This window comes from Pipistrellus hanaki (assembly GCF_964339955.1).
Source record: "Pipistrellus hanaki genome assembly, chromosome: 1".
Taxonomy (NCBI): Eukaryota; Metazoa; Chordata; class Mammalia; order Chiroptera; family Vespertilionidae; genus Pipistrellus; species Pipistrellus hanaki.
The window spans coordinates 26,689,047-26,707,754 of NC_140503.1; the positions used below are offsets into that span (position 1 = coordinate 26,689,047).

General features: G+C 57.2%; 1 protein-coding gene and 1 long non-coding RNA gene across 4 annotated transcripts in view; one reads left to right on the forward strand and one right to left on the reverse strand.

Moving 5' to 3' along the window:
- Positions 1-16: 16 nt before the first annotated feature.
- PLEKHH1 (pleckstrin homology, MyTH4 and FERM domain containing H1) overlaps positions 17-18,708 on the reverse strand; it is a 71,310-nt gene continuing 52,618 nt past the window's right edge. For all 3 annotated transcript variants that reach the window (XM_084866314.1, XM_084866313.1, XM_084866312.1), the window contains exons 9-29: positions 18,574-18,665; positions 17,024-17,174; positions 16,693-16,835; positions 15,874-15,984; positions 14,280-14,366; positions 13,781-13,942; positions 12,850-12,930; positions 12,357-12,539; positions 11,901-12,009; positions 11,116-11,228; positions 10,340-10,516; positions 9,897-9,994; positions 9,331-9,508; positions 8,667-8,822; positions 7,335-7,435; positions 6,504-6,645; positions 4,151-4,293; positions 3,896-4,025; positions 2,627-2,713; positions 2,170-2,316; positions 17-1,197 (exon numbers count right to left, since the gene is read on the reverse strand). In XM_084866314.1, coding sequence (XP_084722440.1) covers positions 1,039-1,197; positions 2,170-2,316; positions 2,627-2,713; positions 3,896-4,025; positions 4,151-4,293; positions 6,504-6,645; positions 7,335-7,435; positions 8,667-8,822; positions 9,331-9,508; positions 9,897-9,994; positions 10,340-10,516; positions 11,116-11,228; positions 11,901-12,009; positions 12,357-12,539; positions 12,850-12,930; positions 13,781-13,942; positions 14,280-14,366; positions 15,874-15,984; positions 16,693-16,835; positions 17,024-17,174; positions 18,574-18,665 — 2,750 coding nt within the window. In that variant the 3' untranslated portion in view covers positions 17-1,038. The remainder of the gene's footprint in view (positions 1,198-2,169; positions 2,317-2,626; positions 2,714-3,895; positions 4,026-4,150; positions 4,294-6,503; positions 6,646-7,334; positions 7,436-8,666; positions 8,823-9,330; positions 9,509-9,896; positions 9,995-10,339; positions 10,517-11,115; positions 11,229-11,900; positions 12,010-12,356; positions 12,540-12,849; positions 12,931-13,780; positions 13,943-14,279; positions 14,367-15,873; positions 15,985-16,692; positions 16,836-17,023; positions 17,175-18,573; positions 18,666-18,708) is intronic.
- LOC311613479 lies at positions 7,383-8,101 on the forward strand. Its single transcript, XR_014793466.1, has 2 exons — positions 7,383-7,525; positions 7,569-8,101. It is a non-coding gene; the product is annotated as an uncharacterized lncRNA (long non-coding RNA).

The window sequence follows — 18,708 nt, forward strand, 5'->3', positions numbered from 1 at the left end:
AACTCCTTCGTCTTTCTGTTAGGGGAGGGTGGAAACAATGATCATCTCCTCTGCACTCAACAGAAGGTCTCAGTGGGAGGCGGATGCTGGCATCATTAGGAAGGCAAAGATGAAAGCTACATTCAGTTTCTGGGACAGACATCACATGTCCTCTGTCCTCAAACTCATTCCCAGCAGAGGTTCGCCAGACGTCTTGAGGAGCAGGTCCAGGCCTACAAGCCCGAAGGGGTCTCCTGTTTGTGACTCATTTTGGTGGCTCCCACAGTAGCAAAAGCAGGGACACAGTGATGGCCACCTTGTCCTACAGCAGTGAGCACAGCCTTCACGGAGCCCCGTCCAGTGATTAAAGGAGACCCGGGAGGCCAAGTTAGATCTGTGCCCCGGTGGGCTTAGTCCAGTGTGAGGGAGAGCAGCTTCGACCTCAGCAGGGAGAGCTCCTGTCCCTCAGAGACAGGAGCTGCTGCCGGAGGGAAGGGGCAGTGCAGAGCGCCTACTCTGGCAGCAGAGGGACAGACCTCCGCTCCTTTTCCTCCAGCCCCGCCGACCCCCTTCCCATCTGCGGAAGGAAGTCTCGTTCTAGTGAGTTCTAGACTTTTGTCAGAGTTGGGGTGAATGGGAAATTTTGGTCCTCAGAATCTGAGGATGTTGGGAAAACTTCAAGTATAAGTCCCCACATGAGAACCGTACACAATATAAAACAGATTCGCCTCCCCGAGGGCGGGGAAAGCTCTGACGTATGGCACTGACACAAGTCAGAGCTCCCTGTCTGTCTAGAAGCAGGCAGAATCCAGAGCTCAGTACTCTTGTGGGGGGAAATCAGTGGTTTTTATACTGGGCCTGGCTTCTTAAAAGTTGGGCCCTGAGACATAAGGCACCTAGAGAATAGAGGCTCCATGGACCCTGAAATACACACTTCACAGAACCAGCCAGGCAGGCTGGGGAGGGTGTTGGACCCATCACAGTAGTGTCATGCCCCAGGGTTCGTCTCTCCCACCCCAGAGGCGCCAGTGGTGGCGGGGGACGGGGCAGGGGGAACATTCACAGCAGCGTCGGCCCCTTGGCAGCTCGCGGGAGAGACGCGAAGAGCTGCTGCCCAGCCAGCTCCCACGGCTGGGCAGCAGGGGGCTTGGTGGGAGTGGTTACAGTGATGGAGCAGTGGCTCATGTAGCTGGCCATGAGGAGAGTAGCCTCTGCAATCTAGGAAGAAGCAGAAACAAAGGGCATGAGCTGGCCTTGGCTCAAACACGGGCTTTGTCTCACTAGCTATTACTCAGGACGCACAGCCTTCCTGGGCTTCAGTTCCTTTCTCTCTTAAAATACCCACCTGGGAGAAATCGTCCAAAGGGGGTGTTACTGTGGTTCAGAGGCCCAAAGAAATGGGCGCCCATTGGCCTGGAGGTTCTGTGAGACGCACAGTCTCTCTCTCTCTACCTCCCACCCCCAGCAGGCGGCACTTCCTCTCTGGCTAGCTCCCCCGCTGGGGCGGAGGCCTCCCTGGAGCAAAGGGCTGCCTGTCTTCTCCTTTGGCAGAGGTGTGTTCAAAGGGGGAGGAGATCTGGCAACTTCCAACTTTAGGATCAAAGCAACAGGGTTTCCAGTGAACTCTCAGAGGGAGTCAGGAACCTATAAATGAGTCTTTGTAATTCTTACTTTTGCTAGTCAACATTTCCTGTGGGAATAAAGCCCTTAAGGCAAAGGAGGTCTCTGGGCAGAATTCAAGTCCCGGAAGACAGGGGAGCATGTGCAGTCTGTCCCACTTTGCGACTAGTGTTGGGACAGCAGAGCCCACAACGGATGGACGGATGGGGTGAGAACATCTTGAGGGGGTAGCTGCTTTGGACCTGCTGTAAGGAGAACAGTGGGTGAGCACCCAACTCCAGCCTGCATGGGGCGGAGGTCTGAGAGCAGGAAAGACGATGTGAAGGGCGCAGGAGCAGCTGGCCAGCGTGAGTGCCCTCCCTAGCGCGCCCTTCCTGCCTGCCCAGCGGTGACTTCCGAGGAACTGCACCTGAACCCTTTGGAGCCAGGATTACAGACAAGGCCGAGTCTCCTTTGGGGCAGGGCTCTTCTAGGATACGGTCACAACCCCGGCTTCCTTTCTCAGCTCCAAGTCCGCCCCTCCCTGCATGACAGCTCAGAGCCAGATGTTTCAGGAGCTCTCAGACCCACCTTAGGAGCGGCCATCCGGAAGGTCAACTTGTCCACGTGGCCTTTTCCAGAGCTCTGGTCTGGAACGGATCTAATCACAAGCATGAAGTCATCCCGGCAGCCACCAAAGGTCGTCACTGAAGAGTAGGGGTAGGTGACACGCACTTGCTGTGGGAAAGAGCGAGTTAGTCTGGGGAAACTTTCCACCCGCCTCCCGAGCTAGGAACCAGCACCCTGTCTCTTCTGAGCATAGGGAGCTTAACCAGGAAAGAACTCCGCAGTGGGTCATAATCTGGAGAGACACATCTCCAACGTCTTCCCGCTGTGTCTAGACTGGAGAACAGCAGTGCTTGGTGCTCGGGCAGGGGGTAAGGCGAGGGGGGCATGGTCACTTCACTCAGGCTTTTGAGTCGAGAGAGAAGAAAAGACTGTTCAGGAGAAGGAGGGGCTCGGGGAGCCAGCCCTCCTCCTCCCGTACCATGGTGTTGTGGTCCAGGATGCTGACACCGTCCTCATTCACAGCAATCCACACCAGAGGGTTCTCCTTGGAAGACAGCGGCACAGGCTGGGGAAACAGGAAAACCCCGTCAGACACACCCACGGCGATGGATGCTGAGCCACGAGAGCTTTGTGAGGAAGAAGGCACACTGGGATCTGCTAGGCAGCGCGGTGATTTCCAACCCTGTCCTTATCTTGGAAAACTTAAAAGATGGCCTCGTACAGCATGCTGGAGCGAACAGGAGGCACCTGGCCTGCGGGCCCTGGCTACCTACTAACCATCCCGAGTGGGAGGAGGTCACAGCCTAGCCCGCCACAGCCCACCGACGGGGAAGCTCAGTGCGCAGAAGAGAGCATCCCTGGCGGCTCTGTCTGAGAGCTTTCTCCCAGCTCTCAGACACTGACGGCACCACCCACAGCCTTTCCCAGCCGAGTGCATCTTACTTCAGTCAGTTTCACAGGGACTGTAAAAGAAACAGGAAAGCAAGAATGCAATCTCAGGGGCCACAGGCCCTACCAGTAAGAAAAGCGGCTCTTTAGTGGACAGTTCCTGGTATTTTCGCTGCCAGCAGTGCAGTGGGGTAGTCCTTTAAAGGCGGGGGAGGTAAGCACGCCACCTTTTTCAGAAGCTTTCCTCAACTTCCCAGACTGAGTGGTACCCTGTGTTACATGCCCTTATAACTAGTTGATCCTATCTCCTCCTCCCCTCCACCCCCCGGGGTAGCATTGAGAAAGAAGTCAAAAAAGGAAAGATGAGGGACACCCAGATAGAATCCTGGCCCCCAGAGCAATGAATCACAAGTGCTCAGGACCATGGAAATGGGAGTAGGTCAGAAATGGGTGGAGAGATAGCGACCCCTGGTGGTTACTCGTTTGCAGGCAGGCACCGCAGACTAGACTCAAACATGACCAGATAGGAACAGTTGCTTCAGAACCGTGGTTGGCAAACTTTGGCTTGCGAGCCACACGTAGCTCTTTGGCCCCTTGAGTGTGGCTCTTCCACAAAATACCCTGGCAAGTCTATTTTGCCAAGTGGCAAGTCTATTTTGGGCAAGTCTATTTTGAAGAAGTGGCATTAGAAGAAGTTTAAGTTAAAAAAATGTGGCTCTCCAAAGAAATTTCAATCGTTGTACTGTTGCTATTTGGCTCTGTGGACTAATGAGTTTGCCGACCGCTGCTCCAGAAGATACTCAGCACATTCCTGAGGGGGTGGTCACCACTCCTTCCACTGGACACCACTTGCACTCACCTGAGCAGCAAAGAGCTTAGCACCAAAGAAGGCCCATTTCCGGGCCACAGTCAGGTAGATGCGGATGCACTCAGGAGGGGAGCAGCCTTGCAGTGCTGCCCACTTTGTGGTCAGCTGATCTACGAGATGTCTGGATGGACAGAGGGAGAGACATGGTGCCAGTGAAGTGCCAACATGTCTTCCCGGCAGCTCTGAGACCTCCCCAAGCCCGCGGCCCGCATCTCCCATAAGACCCCCGTAAGCCCTGCAGCCTACCTCAGCTGCTCCGTGGGTGTCCCGTATCGGTAGCGCCTGGGGTAGAACCTGTCCAGTACCTGCTGCAGGTGGTGCTGAGCCTTGGAAGGGGGTGTGCCCCCAGGGCTTGGCGAGAGGTGCTTCTCCAAGTCCCCAAACTCCACCTGTGATAGAAACACATCGAAGCACGAGTCAAGAATCTGGATATGGTGGGGGTGGGGTGGGGGTAGGCTGTTGAGAAAGGTGTAGTACACCCCCTTTTTTTTTTTTTTCATAATTTGGGGAGGTGTGAATGGATGTGAAAAGACACTTCTTGTGAACTGGCCCTTTATCTCGTTTCACAGACACTAGAGATAAACAAACAACTTTAGGGTCCTGGAATATTAGAGATTATCTAGTCCAGCTTTCACTTTCCAGCTGAGGTTAAGTGCCTTATCCAAAGACACAGTTAATTAGGGGCAGACAGGGAAGACAATGTAGAAATCCTGACTTCTAATCCAAAAATATGGGACATGGGATTGAAGATGCTCCAGGTCCTTGAAGAACAGTTTTGTTCAATGTCACTTCATTGTAATGTTGATGAGGTGTTTTGCTTAAAGCTGCAGAACCAGTTGACGATGCTAAGTGGGGACTGACTGACTTTAGCCGAGTTCCAAATGTGGCCTTTGGAGTCAGACACCTGGCTCAACTCCCAACTCTGCCACTTACCAGCTTTGTAACACTGGTCAAGTTACTTAAACTCTCTGAGCTTCAATATCCTCACCTATTATGTGGGGATGAGAACTAAATGGGATAATACATCCTATATAATAAAAGGCTAATATGCAAATTGACCAAATGGCAGAATGACGGGTCACTATGACACACACTGACCACCAGGGGACAGACGCTCAATACAGGAGCTGCCCCCTGGTGGTCAGTGCTCTCCCACAGGGAGAGTAGAGTGCCGCTCAGCCAGAAGCCAGGCTCACGGCTGGTGAGCGGAGTAGTGGTGGTGGGAGCCTCTCCCACCTCCACTGACCTCTATGGCAGCACTAAGGATGTCCCACTGACAGCTTAGATCCACTCCCCACCTAAACCGTCAGTTGGACATCCCGAGGGCTCCCAGACTGTGAGAGGGCACAGGCTGGGCTAAGGGACTACCCCTAATCCCCTGCCAAGGGCACAAATCTTGTGCATCGGGCCTGAATACAAGTGGGCCTAAGCTGTCAGTCGGACATCCCCTGAGGGCTCTCAGACTGCAAGAGGGTGCAGGCTGGGCTAAGGTATCCCCCACCCAAGTGCACGAATCTTGTACACTGGGCCTCTAGTATAAAATATTTAGCACAGGGTTCTCTATAGAGTATTTAATACATGTTTATTATATTAAAGATCAGTTATTAGAGAGAGGGAGAGAAGGAGAGGGAGGGAAGAGGGGAGAGAAAAAGAGACATTGATGTGAGAGGGAAACATCGATTGACTGCCTCCTGCATGCACCTTCCAGGGATGGAGCCTGCAACCCAAGTATGTGGCCTGTCAGGGAATTGAATCAACAACCATTTATTTATTTATTAATATATTTTATTGATTTTTTTATAGAGAGGAAGGGAGAGGGACAGAGAGCTAGAAACATCGATGAGAGAGAAACATCGACCAGCCGCCTCCTGCACACCCCCTATTGAGGATGCGCCCGCAACCAATGTGCATGCCCTTGACCGGAATCGAACCTGGGACCCTTCAGTCTGTAGGCCGACACTCTATCCACTGAGCCAAACCGGTTTCGGCTGAATCAACAACCTTTTAGTACATGGGATGATCCCTAACCAACTGAACCAGACAGGGTAGGGCTAAAGATCAACTATTATTATTTCCTCTTCTTTTTCAGCAAGTATATCTATGGGAACCATACAGTATCCCAGATAACCTTTGGCAAGATGGCCTCGTAAAGGTAACAAGGAGAAGAGTCAAATTCTGAATGTGTGTTCCTTTCCTAATTCTAGTTAAAATGCTTGACAGCTTTAAGTACAAATGTTATTGTATATATTATGTGATATGCATTAAAAACATACTTAGAACAACAACCCTGTGGGGGTAGGTGTGGAGGTATCTTTGTTTTCAGTCCACAGAAATGGAAACTAAAGCACAGACAAGTAAAGTAACGTGCCAAGCCCTCAGAGCCTGAAGTGGCCAGGACTCAAACCCAGGCGTCTGGATTCCCGCCCAGAGTTCTGCACGCAGCCATGAGGAGTTCTGCTGGGTAAGGAGCCAGGGCCAAGGCCACCCTCTCCTCTGGCCCCGCCCATCTGCAGAATCTCCTGCTCCGGGCTGTGTGGCACATTCCGCCTGCGAGTCCAAAGGTGGTGCCTGACTCCCCTGATTCCCAAACAGACCATACCTGGGCCATGAGGGCAGCCATCTCCAGAGCCAGCTCCTTGTTGACAGGAAACCTCCCCGCCACGATCTCGCCACTGGTCTGGAAGGCAAGCAGCAGACGCTCGCGCTCCGTCTCCCCTTTGACTTGACCCCGAAAGTACAGCCTACAGGGAAGAGGGCGAGAAGCCAGGTCAGCTGGGATCCCAAAAGGACGATGTCATCTTGACTCCCAAAGAAAGAAATGACTCTTTTTATGCCATCTGTAAGCTCATTTTCTATTGCCTCCAAAATATTTAAGCAAGCATGATACAGCCCATAGTTCTCATGGCAACTGTAGCATGTGGTTAATTCTGGATACACCATTAGACTTACGGGATTTGGTGAAGGGATCTGGTACCAGGAATCACAACTTATTAGGGAACTGGATGAGTTAAGAAGCCAAGAGACTAATGGAAACTATTTGCCTGGAGTCAGCCTGGATGGAATTTTCTTACTCAAATTGGTAAAAAGTCAGGATGCCTACGGCTATGTTTCCTGGAATTGGTATAGGAGCAGTGTATTGCTAGCCTTAAATTTAGTGCTCATACAAAATCTCACTCTCCTAAGGTAACACATGCAGCCATCTCATGAGGTTGGTCTGTTTTCTTGGCATGTTTGTGTGTGTGTGTGTGTGTGTGTGTGCATGCATGCATGCATGTGTGTGTACATGCAGTATGGGGACTGAGAGCTGAGCTGCCAGTCGGACTGGCTCCCCAGCTAACGAGCGCCATGCGGTGCTGTATCTGTGGGCCTCCTGCCTGTGCACCCCGGTCACAGCCCTCACCCGGGCCCCACCCTGGGGCGAGCTCAGGACCTGCTCTTGTACATCAGCCTCACGACACGCGTGCCACCCTCGGACTTCCTGGAGTGCAGCTCCTTCAGGGCTTGTTCCCACTTGGAAATGGCATCGCAGATCTTGAAGAGACAAAAGACAGAAGTCAGCAAACCACGCTGCGGGGCACGAGGTCCAGGCAGGGCTGGCCTCGGGCAGAGCAGCAGGGCAGAGTGGAGTGACTGTCCTCCATGGGAGGATGACCTTCGGGGCCAGGACCCCAGGTGCCCGCGCTTCCTCACAGACTTGGCGTGAGCAGCAGAGCAAAGCCTCCCCTATTGGCCTTACCATTGAGCCCCACCCACCCTCGGGCAAGGCAGGCCCCAGTCAAAAACCACGGCCTCACATCACCAGCTCCCTTTCCATCCCTCCCCACTCTCCTCTTCAGCAATGTGCCCAGCGGCCTGCTGCATGGCCAAGCCTTGCAGATGCCCCGACATTTACAGAGAAGGCGTGTAGCACGGCGTTTCCGGCTGGCCCAGGACGACAGGCCTTTGTCCTGCTGCCATAAAGAGAGCAGACAGCCGGGACCAGTTTGGCTCAGTGGATAGAGCGTCGGCTTGGGGACTGAAGGGCCCCGGGTTTGATTCCGGTCAAGGGCATGTACCTGGGTTGCGGGCATATCCCCAGTAGGGGGTGTGCAAGAGGCAGCTGATCGATGACTCTCTCTCATTGATGTTTCTAACTATCTCTCTCCCTTCCTCTCTGTACAAAAATCAATAAAATATATTAAAAAAAAAAAAAAAGAGCAGACAGACTCAAACCCTCCCGCTCATCAAGTGCTACAGCACATTCCCTCAAACACTTAACGAGCCTCGGCTCTAATCTCAGACCACAAGATACAAGATAGTCCTCAGTCCCATTCAAGAGCCTTTAATACCCAAGTACCATAAGGGCCTACTTCCTAAAAATGTGGCTGAACCTGTAGGCACAGCATAGGCCCTGGCAGACACAACATCCAGGGACGCTAGGCACGCAGGTGCCCACCCGTGTCCCTGTGTGCGTGTGCACGCGTTTGTGCCCGTGTGCACGTGTAACCAGCAGGCTCGGACGGGCTGCTGCTGAGAAGTGCCTCCTGTCCCTCCCACACCAGAAATGCCTCCTGCACAGCCACCCCAGGGAGAGAGGGATACAGAGCTCTTCTCTCCACACACAACAGCCCAAACATCTCCTCTCTGCCCACCTGGTCACGTCTAAGGCTGGCATAGAAGGGGGGACACAGCCAGACACCTAGCAGGACAGGCTTTCCCCACCAAAACCCCGAGGCCAGGCGGCGGGTCAGCGGAGCTCAGGGCTCCGCGGGGAGGCCGTCACCTTGGTGCTCCCCTGCAGGCAGTGCTCCAGGGCCCGGCCGGCCGGATCGTCTGTGAAGAGGGCAAAGCCGGTGTGGGACGGTTTCCTCATGCCCGTCTCCTGGTTCAGCCGCTGGAGGAACTCATCCACCGTGGAGGAGCCGTCGAAGCCCACCACCTGCAGGGAGAGGGTGAGCCCCGGGGGCTCGCTGAGGGACGCCCCCAGCGCTCTCGGAGGGGCCTGCGTCCGGAGGGGGGAAGGCCTGCCTAAAAGGAGCAAGGGCGGATGCAAGGGCCAAGGTGCGTGCCCCAGGGAAGAGCCCGCCCCAGGGAAGAGCCCGCCCCCTGGAGACGAACACGACATAAGCCCTGGGTGCCCTTTCCTGTCACTTTTTGGGAGGCCCTCTCAGGCCATCTCGGTCAGTGTCTCAGTTTCCTGTTCACACAACGGGTTCAGAGATGTACTTCCAGGACAGCCAACAGCGGAGCAGCGCTTTTGCGATTCAATCTCCTCCTGCCATGCTGGCACGAACCCCCACCCCTCACCCACCTCGAAGCCCCGGGCCCATTCTTTGGCTGCTTTGCTTATCAAGAACCTGCCGATCCTGAGGAGGCTTAGCACCGGCCTGGCCCTGAGGTACTCCCCTCTGGAAGAGGCTCAGGCCCCGGCCCGCGCCCGCCCTCACCTGGTAGGTCCCGTTGGCGAAGTGCACGGGGATGCTGAAGGGCAGGGAGTGGTGGAAGGGGTTCCGCAGCAGGATGGACACCACCTCCATGCGCGACGGCCTGGCCTCCCGCTCCCCCGTCTGCAGGGCCCGCTCCACGGCCCGCTGGCAGTAGGTGGCATACTGGCCGGTCTCACTTCTAAAAAGACAGGGGAGGAAGAAGGGAGTACCACGGAATCCACACCTCCCTGCCACCTCGGTTCCCGGCCCAGACCCGGCCAGGACCACGTCAGCCACCGGGGCAGGCTGTGAGCCAAGTCCTGAAGCCGGGCCTGGGGTATTAACTTGCCATTCAGGGCCCATGTGGACATGGCAACAGAGAACGGCACTTTGGGAATAACCCGGAGGCAACAGCCCCCACCAAACATCCATGTGCACGTGACCTGGTGTGCGGAAACCCGGGCCTGCCCAGACCTCCGCATGGGTGTGTGTGTTTACAGCCATCGGTGAAGTCCCCACAGCCACTGAACATAGGATCGTGCCGCCACGGGAGTGAAGGAGCAGCGGGGGGAGTGGCGCTCACTCACCTGGGGTCTGCGTGGCGCTGGAGCTGCTGTTTGATGTACCAGAGGAAGGGGTGCTGAGGCAGGAAGAGGGGGGCGCACAGAGCCAGGAGCTGCCAGCACTGCAGGGCACAGGCAGCGTGGGGTGAGTGCTGGGCCCGCACGCCCCGCCTCAGGGCCCTGAGCTACAGAGCCTTCGGCGCTCTCTCCACACCGGAGCCCCCGCCTTCTCCGGGTGCTAGAGCCAACGGGGTCAGGCTTTGACCCCAGAAAGGCAGTCGTACAAGCCGACTGCACACAGACCTCACCCGAAGGGGCACAGGGAGGGCAGCTGTGCCGAGGCGGCTCTGAGCACGGCCCCCGGGCCACCGGGCTCGGGATACCCGCGCAGTCACCTCCTCCCGCTTCCCGCCTCCTGGGCAGCCCTGGCCGGTGGCTCCTGCCCACTCCTCCCCGGGAGCCCCTACCTGCATGAGGGAGTACTTCTGCGGCGGGCGGCAGCTGGTCTGCTTCATGAGCTGGCAGTAGATCTCACTCTGCAGCTCAGGGTGCACCAGGCACACCTGCAGGGCCCTCTGCACCAGGGACACGTGGTAGTCCACCGAGGCGGCCTCCACGGGCACGTTGATGAAGAGCTGGCAGCACTGGCAGGGACAAGACAGCGGGCTGAGGCCATGGACAGATGGGGCCGCCCCGGGGCTTGGGGGCTTGCTCACAGGGAGAATGTTTCTAAGAGGGAGCACTGCCTGGGAGCACTGCCAGGTTATTCCCAAAGTGCGTGCTGGGAAGGCTACCTCGGACTAAAATCTTTCCTTCTTTAAATGTTTCTATTACATAAGCAAGACAGACTCATTTTCTGAAAAGATAGAATGTTTAAGACAGGCACAAAGAACATTCTAAAAGAGGCCAGAATCCCTCAGGTTCAGAAACAACGTAGGCCTGCCTTTTCCTGTCCGTCACAGGAGGCGGGAGCTCAGGGGCCCGTTTCACAGGCGCTCCCCCAGGCTGGGAGTGAAGGCCCAGAGCTCCCGCCTCCCTGGCCTACAGGACGTGGTGGGGACCCTGTGGGACTCCCCCCCCCCCCGCCCCCACCTCCTCGGAGATCCCTCTGTGGGCCACCCCCTAACTGCGTGCTCTCCTCACCCGAGGATCACCATGGGGGGCAGAACTGTGGGGGGCAGAGCCTGGGCACGTGGTTCAGGCGCCCACCTGTGGGTGGGCCGGGGCTCCCCTCCCACTTTACCTTGAAGAGCTTGAGGGCCTCGGTCTGCAGGGCCTCGGAGGGCAGGGTGGTGAGGGACGTGTGCAGCCCATCTTTGCTGTAGCACAGGGTGGGGTGCCTCCAGAGGGGGGAGTCTGCCAGCGGAGAGCAGGCGGTTAGCCCTGGTGGGAACTCTCCTCCCAACCACCCCTTAGGGTTTAGCGTCTGGGGTCCATGGTGGCGCTGGGTTTGCAGGTAGAGTGTGGGGCTCACAAGCACAGCTCACAGGAAGGCGGCTGCGGCTCTGCTCCTGGGGCTGCCACAGGGCGAGTGTGCGAGATGTGAGCATCTGGGTGCAAGCGTGTGTGTGCAGGGGAGGCCGGCCTGCAGGGTCAGCCTGGACGGAGGGGTGTGCCTCAGCCTGGGATAAACCAGCTGTGGCTGCAGTGGAGGGGGTATGGTGTATGCTGTGAGTGCCTCCGGCTCCTCAGAATCAGGAGCAAAATAAAGATCCCAGGTGCCCAGGCTTAGGGCTTCGCTTATTACAACCCTCACTATATAGATTCACCAGCTACCCCCTCCATCAGGCCTCTCCCTGCCCGCAAAGCTGCAGGCGACAAAGCAAAAACATTGGCCCAGGCCACTGGGCAGTCCGAGGGGTCGCCTCAGTCCCTTCGTCGGAGACGGGGCCTGGAGCCTGGGATGGGGATGCCCTTCTGCGGCTCGGCGGTTTTAAAACAGCGTCAGGGCCCAGCAGTGCTTTCCTGGCCAACGATTACCCAACCACCGCCTTACAGCCCAGGCTGAGCCGGCCGGGCTTGCCTCACCTGGGTCTCCCTCCTCATCCATCAGTTTGCCAATGAGCTGCTCGTAGGCGGTCCCCACCTTGGCGCTGCTGCCCCCTGCGGCCACGGTGAGGTGATAGAGCCACGTGTCCTGGAAGAGGACGGAGAGGAGAGCCGTCTGCTGGGGCTGGGCGGGGAGGTGGGGCAGAGCTCCCAGGGGCTTCCTTAAAGGGGCCAAGCCCAGGTGGGGCTCAGCTGGCTTGGTGAGCAGAAGTCGGGGCCACCAGTGTCGGAAAGACCTGGGATCGAACCCAGGTTTCTAAGCTGTGGTTCTACCTCAGGGAAGAGATGGTCACTGGGAACAAGCCAACGTAAGGAATATTCCCAACCTGGGACGCTAGTTGCCAAGATGTCCGGGAGGGAAATAAGCATGAATGTGGGGGACACGGGGGGGAAAGAGAGAAGGGGAGACGAGAAGCACACAGGCCCATCCCTTGCCTTCTCATGCTTGGTGCCAATGAGGAGGTAGGTGGGGCTGTGCTCCGGGGGGTGGATCCCCAGGGTGCAGTGGGAGGAGAGCAGCCGCCCGGTGCCTCCGGCCTCGTAGTCCTCGTCGGAGTCACAGGACCGGTCCACTTCCTCTATGCGCGCGTCCTGCACAGGCAGGTGGCCCAGGGGTCGCTGCGGACACGAGGCTTCGGTGAATGGGGGAGCCGGGGGACAGGGGGCTCCCCTCTCGGAGCCCTCGGGCCTGCAGGGCTGGGAATCGTGGGTGAGGACAGACACAGGAGGACGGGAGAGGAGAGCTGGCCGGCTGCCTGCTTGGGGAGCCGCGGCCCGGCCCCGCCATGCTGTCGGGGCCATGCCCTGTGGAGGGAGCCCGCCAGCTGGCGCTGCCCTGGCTGTGGGGTTACGGGGTAGAAGGGAAAGCGGAGCCCCAGGAGTGGGGTGTGGGGGGAGAGGGGACGGTGCTGTCCGAGGCCGGGAGTACCTTGTCCTCGTGGCTCCGATAGTAGAAGAAGGTTCTCCCGACGAGAGCACACCAGACCAGCTTGGAGTGGCCATGCTTTACCTGCGAGGCGGAAACGAGCCGGCATCACCAGAGCCAGCCACAGGGAGGCAGACCCCGGTCCAGCTCAGGTCCTCAGTGGAGATGCCCAGACTCCCCGAGGGAAGCAGCCCTTTCACAGCGAGGGGCCACGGTGTGCCCCAGGGCACCCCTCGTCCATCCCAGCGAGACCGGGCCCATCGGCGTCCTGTCCCAGGAATGTGACCGAGGAAGGACCTGCCTTAGCAGAGGCTGGCGTAGTCAGAAGGCTGAGAGAAGGGCAGGGCAGGGAGGCCAGTCTAAACGGTGTGGGAGCAGCAGATGCACACAGAGGGGACCGGATGGGACGCAGAGGCAGAGGGAGAGCCACAGCTCCTACTGAGCGCGCTCCGACTGGCCGCTCTGCGTCCTGGCGGCTGTGGGCCCAGGTCCCACTTCCTTGTTAACGTCCCCCTAACTTGGGGTTAACATGTACTTCTCCGCTCTCTGCAACCAGAAGAACCCTAACTCAACCGTCCTCAGGGCCGGCCTGGGATGCTACACGTTTTTAAGAGGCCATACCCACCTCGCCTAGGCCCCAGCTTCCCACTGTTCATACTGGCGGGTTCCGGTTGGGGTGGGGGACTCCTAATGACCTCAAATGGGCACATTCCTCGGTCTTGAGAATAGCTGTTGTTCTAACAACCCCTCGCTGCTCCCAGGGAACCATCCCTCCCCTGTGGGGTCAGACGGTGTTTGAACCAACCAGCTAATCCCTGCGACGAAACCCCTGCAGGAGCCGTGGATCAGAGGGGACCCCGTGGCCCTTGGCACCCCCACGCCTGAACCCGACTCCCAGAAGGCCCACCTTCCTCCCCACCAGCCGCAGCCATACCTTGGTCAGCCAGCCCTTCACCGTGGGCTTGGTGCCCCCCTGAGGCAGGGCCGGAGGCCCAAGGGCCTGGACCTTCAGCAGCCTCTGCAGCACCCGGATCCACTCCTCCAGCAGGCAGGGCGAGTCCGCCGTCAGGTAATAGGTTTTCTTCTCAGAGATGAGCTGTGCAGGAGGGGGTGGGGTGGAGCCAGGGGGAGACAGGAAGGTAAAGTAACAGAAACTGGCTCTGGGAGAAACAAACCCCAGCGCCCCTTGGGCCATCCTGCTCCCCACCCTGGTACTCGCCGCCCCTTCTTTTCCTCCTCGTCTGCTCTCCCTGTCTCTCCCACCTTCACTCTCGCTCCCACTCTGTGTCCTCTCCCTTCCTCGGACTCACAAATGAGGGCCACACCCAGGTGTCTCTCACTCGTGCCCGTGTGGCGCCCCCTCTGTAACCACCACAGCCGCGTCCACACCAGCACCCCCTGCCTAAGGTGCTAGCCGTGAGGACCCTGCCCACCTGGAAGGTCTGTGCGCCCTCCTCTCGAACAATCTGGCAACGGGAGTTCAGTTCCACCTGCCCTTGGGGTTTCCGGATGATGTCACTCTGTAAAGAAAGGAACGCTCTCACTCTAGGTCATGGCAAAGGAGGAAGTGATTCCACTGCTTTCCCGGGCTATGCATGCTGGGTAACGTGTTCTCTGTCCTGGGTCTAGCCAAATGGAGCAATGGTGAGACCTGGGTCCCTCTGACCCAGCTCAAAAAGCGTAGATTGAGCCTGTATTTCTTTCCTTTTTTAAAAAATACTTTAAATTAAAGTATACAATCACTATTATTTTGTATTAGTGTCAGGTGTACAGTGCCGTGGCTAGACAATCACAGGCCTCACAAAGTGTTCTGCTGGCATTTCCTGTACCCACCTGGGCCCACACCCCGCTACTGCAGCACCCCTGTTCTCCCCGGGCTGCACTTCACGGCCCTCCGACTGGTTCCCAACGACTGATCTGCACTCTCAATCCCTTCACCTTTCCTGCCCAGCCCCTCCCTCCCTCCACCCCGGAACCATCCCTCTGTGCTCTGAATCTTTAAGTCTGTTTCTGTTTGGTTTGTTCATTTATATTGTACTTTAGATTCCACATTTTAGCAAAAACACGTGGTATTTGTCCTTTTCTGACAGACTTAGCTAAATATCCCCTAGGTCTATCCATGCTGTCGCAAATGGTAAGATTCTGTTCTTTTTAGACCGAGCCTTTAAAGTTGGGTCTAAAGCCACTAAGTTATTACTAAGCTGTAAGCCTTTACATTTTTTTTCCTACTACATTCTTTATATCAAGTGTGGCAAATAGGTAGCTTATATATCACCATTCCCATTTCCAGTGCCACTGCAGACATTACTAATCGATCACAGCATGCCTGCCTATTGAGCAATCCAGGCCCAGAATCCTTAACAAGGTGTTTGAGACAGCCATGACCAATCAACAAGATTTGCACAAGACACAAGGCCTTTTTGCCCTCCTTAAGACATAAACATTGGTTATTGATCAGGGAGGGCCTGTCAAAATAAGTCCCCATGTCCAAGGCTCCCTAATTCCGAACAGTGTTAGGAAAGATGGGGAGAAGGCAATGGGTTCTCCTTTTTTTAAAATGTTTTTACTGATTTTAGAGAGGAAGGGAGAGGGAGAGATAGAAACATCAATGATGAGAGAGAATCACTGATCGCTGCCTCCTACACACCCACACGGAGATCAAGCCCACAACTGGGCATGTACCCTCACCAGGAATGGAATCATGACCTCCTGATTCAACGCTCAACCACTGAGCCACACTGGCCAGGCTGGGCTCGCCTTTTAGAACGGTCCTTTTACAGAACCAGGCAAAAGAAGAACTGGGCTTCTGGAGGAAGGCGTGTCCGAGCCAACTCATCTAGGACTGCCTTTGTCTTCTCAGTGTGAGAACCAGCCTCGGGTCTGGGTGTGGCTCAAGCCTCTCCCACCTACCTGCCAGACCTCTGCCCGCTGGCACGGGCCACCCTGCCCCTCCTCCGGCTCTCCTCACACAGTCCTGGGGGGGGGGGGGGGTTCCTTAGACGACAGGCCTGGGGGGGAGGGTCTCACCGGGGACTTGTAGTACAGGATCTGTCCCTGCCTCAGGACAAACCAGCGCCTCTTCCACGTCTTCACCCGGCTGCCCATTTTCAGCAGGTAGCCCGACTTCTCCAGCGACTCCTGCAGGGGGCAGGGGTGCAGAGGGAAAGGGTGAAGAGGGGGACTCACTGAGGTGTGGAGCCCAGCTGAGTCACTGCTTTGTCACCACTTAGAAGAAAAAAATCAAGTACCTACTATGTGTATTTTCAGGGCTAAGGGTTCGGGGAGGACTACATCAAACATGGGTGGCCCTGCTGTGGGAGAGCCCTGCTGGCTGGGGAGCACACCTGACCATGAGCTCACAAGGGAGAGGCTGGCTGCGGAGAGGGGCCAGGGTTTCCCTCGAAGATGAGCCAGGAGGAGGAGGATGGCCACTGAGGCCGCAGGGGAACAGTGGGCACATCCATCGGGCTGGGGCGGAGGGTTCGGGGCGGGGGAGATTCAGACAGGGCAGCTCCGTGGTGTGGAGCAAGGGCTGGGGATGGGATCGGGCTTTTCGCCTGGCTCCGGAGAAGCATGTCTCTGAGCCTCAGGCTTCCCATCCACAGAATGGGCTAATAATCCTGAGAGGATAGCTGAGACAGTTCCCGAGAAGCACGGAGCACGGTGCCTGGCACACTGTAAGGACTCAGGATGCAGCTCCCAGCATCCCGGCGTCAGCCCGGAGCTAGAACGAGGTGCTGTGTGTAGCCCCTGGGGCTCGGAGGGCCATTGTTCCGAGGGTCTCGGGCAGGCAGCTCCCGCCCCGCCCGCCTCAGCCGGCCCCCCGCGGGGCCACCCCCAGCTCACCCTGCCCAGGCTCGGCCCCTCCGTGGAGTAGGAGGAGGTGCGCTGGAGTTTGTGCTCAGGCTCTGAGTAGTCGCTGTCCAGGGAGCAGGCATCTGGAGGGATGGCGTAGTCGCCCTCCGAGCTCAGAGAGGACATGGAGACACCTGGCCAAGGGGGAGGGTTCGAGCCTGTGTCCCAGGCCACCCAACCCCAGCTCCTCACCCACCCCGGACCCGAGTCTGGGGCTGAGGGACTCGGGCGGAGTTTATGCAGGGACCCCAGGCACGGCTGCCCAGGGGAGGAGGTGAAGGGCCCCTTGCTGCCCACATCCCTCAGCTCCCCTGCTCTGTACCTCTCTTGATAGCCCGGGGGCTGCCTAGCCCGCTGGTCTTCCTGGGCTCAGAGCAGGGGACCGAGCTCTGGAAACTCGCCTGAGAGCTGCAGTCGTCATCGGACCCAGAGGACTCGTCCACAAAGGGCACGGTGCTGATCTGTGTGACTCTCTGCAAGACAGGCCCTGCCCATGCAGCTCAGGCTGCAAGACACTACCGCCCCAACCTGCACTCCGGGCTCCAGGCGCTCAGGGTGGGCCAGCACCGCCTGTCTGGGCACAAGGACGCCACCACCCAGCCAGGCCACCCACCAGACAGCTGTCCCTTGGGCTGATGGGGGGTGGGGGAGGGGGTACACCATCCTTTGAGGTCCTAAAAGAGCTGCCCCATCCCAGCTGAACACCTAACCACTGTGACCCCTACTCCCTGCCGCTAGGGGGCCAGAAAGCCACACCAAGCCCACGTGTGAGGGCAGGGGCGTCACACATGTGCGGGGACTAGGACACGAGGCCACCTCCACTGACAGCCGTTTACTCAGATTGCTCCTCTCCTTGCTGGGGAACTGTGGCGAGAGGGCTCTCTGCGGTGTGATGAGGTTTTTTAGAAGACAGCTCGGCACTGCGGGTCAACTTTAAAGCCCACCTCTAGGCCTCTGTCCTCGGAGATATGTATACGGAAGTGCACAGAGATACAGGTGCACAGTGATGCTCATCACACCACTGACTGTAGAGAAAAACGGAGATGGGTCCTAAACTGTCCATCCGTGGAGGTCGGTTAAGGTAGCTGTGGGCACCTGTGTGAGGGCCTGGGCAGCCTCACACTGGGACTGTGTGAGGGGTGCGGCAGGAAGGCCGGGCACACGCTGGGAGAACAAGCAAGGGGTAGAAGGACACGTAATGGGACCGCTCGGTGTGCGTGCACCTGTATGTGCCAGTGAGAGAGCGACTCTTTGTGGACGCATGTGTAAGCGCGGCGGAAGGCCTCGCAGAACCAACACCGGACCACGAAGGACAGGGCCCCTGGGCGGGAGTGAGGGGGAAGCAATCCGGTTTTGGATTTTTTATTCTTCTATAAAAAGTTTTACAGAGTATACCTGTTATGACTTCAAAAACTAATCATAAAAGGAGACAAAAATGCTGCCCTTTTGTATGATTTTTGTTTTAAAGAGTGTGGGGATGTGCAGAGTTTATGTGGGAGTGTACGTTTGAACATGTAAAAAGTCCTAAAAGGAGCCCACCCTCCAGGACATGCATGTGACAAGATGGGGGGGGATCAGGCGGAGCAGCCATAGGCTTAACTTTTCACTTTTTCCTTTGCCCACAAACGTATTTATTCAGATTTTGGTAAATGTAGAACTCTTCTACTGGAAGTCTGATAAAGATAATAAAGCTAAAATGACCTACGGTGTGGGCTGCACTTCTTGCCCAGAGTTGTGTGTGTGTGTGTGTGTGTGTGTGTGCACACAGAAACCTGACCCTGGACCCCACTCCAGCCACTGACTGGACAAGGAGCCTGGGGGCAGGGAACGGACAGGGGGCCGGGGCAGCCGTCCTCGGAGAGCAGTGCTTACCCCCTTCAGGACTGTGTAGACAGGCACCGAGCAGTTCTTGTAGACAAGGCCCGAGAAGGGCCCAGGGGACGAAAGAGAGGGAGGCCTTGAACCTGGAGGGGCAGGGAAGGGGGATGAGATGGGCTCCAGGCCGTG